General features: G+C 37.3%; 1 protein-coding gene across 1 annotated transcript; it reads right to left on the reverse strand.

Moving 5' to 3' along the window:
* Window positions 1–485: 485 nt before the first annotated feature.
* LOC112175247 (homeobox protein knotted-1-like 1) lies at window positions 486–2,813 on the reverse strand. The gene is made up of 5 exons (XM_024312908.2): window positions 2,407–2,813; window positions 2,141–2,331; window positions 1,627–1,740; window positions 902–1,076; window positions 486–778 (listed from the first exon to the last, which is right to left on the reverse strand). The coding sequence occupies exons 2-5, from the start codon at window positions 2,282–2,284 to the stop codon at window positions 732–734; spliced, it is 480 nt and encodes a 159-aa protein (XP_024168676.1). The 5' UTR covers window positions 2,285–2,331; window positions 2,407–2,813; the 3' UTR covers window positions 486–731.
* Window positions 2,814–3,137: the final 324 nt, after the last annotated feature.

Below are 3,137 nucleotides of genomic sequence, written 5' to 3' on the forward strand. Positions count from 1 at the left end.
CATAATAATGAGATTAATGTAAACACCTAAAATTAAGTACTGATTAAAACCTAAAGTGAAGGTAATACCAACAATGTCATGTTATCGTTTTTGTTATTTTCCTTAATTTCGTTGCCGAATCAGATCGGAGAGATGCAAAACAGGCCAGTTGCAAGGCTTTTCAGTCAAGGCTCTTAGCTTATAAAAAATCATGGAAGAGTCCATATCGATCATGTTTTTAGATAGAGTCTCATAATTTATTAACTAACCAGTCTAACCGAGGATAAGGGATCAGACATACATGTTTAGAAAGTCCCTAGCTAGCTAGCTATATATATCATGTTGCCCATGACGTACAGACGATACATGCAGTAGTGTCACAATTAACATGACAATCATATATGATAGACTGGTGGCAATTCAGTCATAGCATAGCTCTAAGTCATCATGATTGTTCAGAATTCAAGCAAAATTATGAAGAAGAAAAGCTGATTGTAGACGATAAACGCAGAGATGCAACCTTGAATTAGAGAGAGAAATGGAGTTTGTTTCGTTACAGAGGAAGAAAAATGCAAAGAACTAAAGTTAGTTACAGCAATAGCATAGCCGGCTATTTATACCAAGCACATAAGCCAATGGACTTCTGGCACATGGCACTACTGAATAACAACTACAAAATGCTGACTTTCATTCGCCTAATTTCGCAAATTAAAATCATGTTCCATACATGAGCTGCATCCTGTCCCTGTGCTCTAGATCGATCTTCTGGCACAGTCGATCATCTCTGGCTTTCTTTCACCTAATTCAAGATTCAGAAGAAGAATTTAATTAGAAGCTGTACCGATCCGGTTAGATTGCAATTAATGTTGTTAGTTTGTATTTGTTTGTCTGTTCAATTTAGTTGGTCCAATTTTAGACTGACCAGAAGTGTGGCGGTGGTGGTGGAAGCTGGCAGGTGATTCAGGTAGATCAAGATGAGACCTGGTGGCGGTTAGCTCCTTGAGTTGATGGTGCATGTTAGTTATGAAAGTCATGGACTTTTGGTGAGGTTCCTCCATTGCTTCCTTCAGCTTCCTAAGTGCCAAGCAATATGCTTCCTAATGACACACACATTAGTTTATATGATCACAAATATGTTAATTACTAGCTAGTATAAATGTACTAAAGAGAAGTAAATAAAGCAATTAACTAATATATGCTTCCTGCGTCCAAGCATAGCTGGTCCTGTATATCTTTTCAAGGTAAAGCTTAACTTTCATCAGCCTTATCTACTCATCTCTACTACAATAAAGAAAACTGGGAAATATAGGTTGTCTCAAAGTTCTTTAGTAATATTCACGCTACTGAAGTAACTGAAAATCACAATTCTCGCAGAACACCTAACTACACACCAATTACATTAATTAGTAAGCAAACTGGGAAATGTAGGTTTGTCTCAAATTTCTCAAGTAACATTCACACTACAGAAGTAACTTAATTAAAATCACAATTCACACTGGACGTACACCTAGCTACATACCAATTACATTAGTAACAGTGTTAGCTGCTAGCTAGCTCGTAGAATATTAACTTCCATAATTGATTTGGCCGGCTTTTAAATGTTTAGTAATGTTAATAATCAACAGAGAATTATTAATTTGGTGATACCATGAAGTGATCGAGCTCTGATTCTCCTAAAGTACTGGTCTTGTGATTGTCAAGCTGCTTCATATAATCCCTGAGGGCATCACTTTCCTCTAGGTCATCTTCATTACCACCTACCTGCATATCAGAAAAGGAATAAGAAGATCGATCGCGAAGAAGAGAAACGCAGCAGCCCTATATATTCGCTTATATCAAATAGTAGAACTTAATTAGAAGGCATCTATATATATGAAAGCAAAACAGCAAATTGAAGAATTACTTTTTATATCGCTCCCTCTCTTTTTTGGACAAATTAAAGAAAAGCTAGCAGATGATACAAGTTCTGTTCAATGTTATATATAAAATCGGCTTCCTGACAGATCGAAATAGGGCTAGCTAGCTCTTGCAGATCGTAATCATCATGATGTTCATGTATATTCATAATAGATTTGCCAGCTTCGCTGTAATATCGTATCAAAATTAAGCACACACAGTCGATCGATCCACCGAGAGAGAGAGAGAGAGAGAGAGAGGTTACCTTCAGACAGTCTAGGTGAGTTTCAACCAAGAGCCCATATAAAGGATGGCTAGAGATTCTAGTTTTGAGGAGCTCATGATGATGATTATCTTGATTTTCTTCTTGGTTTTCTTTCTCCTTGTAACTACCCGTGAAAGCCTCCATATATACTCCAAGTTAAACAACAGAGATGATGGAGACGAACTAAAAGCCTGAAACAACAATTTTTGTTAACCTAGTTAGCTGGCAATATACCAAGACAAGATATATGATCGAGTAGTCTTTACTATATATGTTCACTCATAGAAAGGCCACCGTGGAGGGGTTGTACTGTAGATTACTGACGCTCCCATTTTTGGAGTTCAGCAATGGAATGACTAATGCATGCATAATAATCTGAATGAGTGCATGCCCGAATGGTACAACATCAGTCAGACTCTACTCAGTAGTCGACTGAGAACACACTAGCTAGCTAATAATGAATTCATATTCATGGAGAGGGAAAGCAAAGACTGGTGGGTCTCTTGGCCTTTTCGCTATCTCCCTCTTTTCTTTTTTCTGTCTTTTTACATGAAGAAAGGAACTTATCAAGGGGCTAGTTTCTCGAACAATGGGAGCCTTGTTACTAGTACCAGTACTAGCTAAATTAGCACCATTGATTTCACAAGCTAGCATCATCGTCATCATCAAATCGATCTTTGTTTTTTTACCGGTCAACAGTTCAATACCTCACTTTCTGAAGCAGCACAAAGATCCAAATTCGTAACTGTTCACTCATAAATAGTTACCTGCTTTTATCGATGTTTGGCCACATGAATTTGAGGAAGAGAATGTTTCCACTACTGTTGATACGCTCATACGAAAACGACTATTCAAGGCGTAATTTTTTATTTCTGATTATATGGGGAAGGTATCAAAGATTATGTATGTACGTATGCAGACAGATATATCATCCAGATAGATAAATATCATATATTCCCCACCAAAGCTGAAGCTAAGCTCGCTTTTCTCTCAATGA

The sequence above is a fragment of the Rosa chinensis genome, chromosome 7 (genome assembly GCF_002994745.2).
Source record: "Rosa chinensis cultivar Old Blush chromosome 7, RchiOBHm-V2, whole genome shotgun sequence".
Classification (NCBI taxonomy): domain Eukaryota; kingdom Viridiplantae; phylum Streptophyta; class Magnoliopsida; order Rosales; family Rosaceae; genus Rosa; species Rosa chinensis.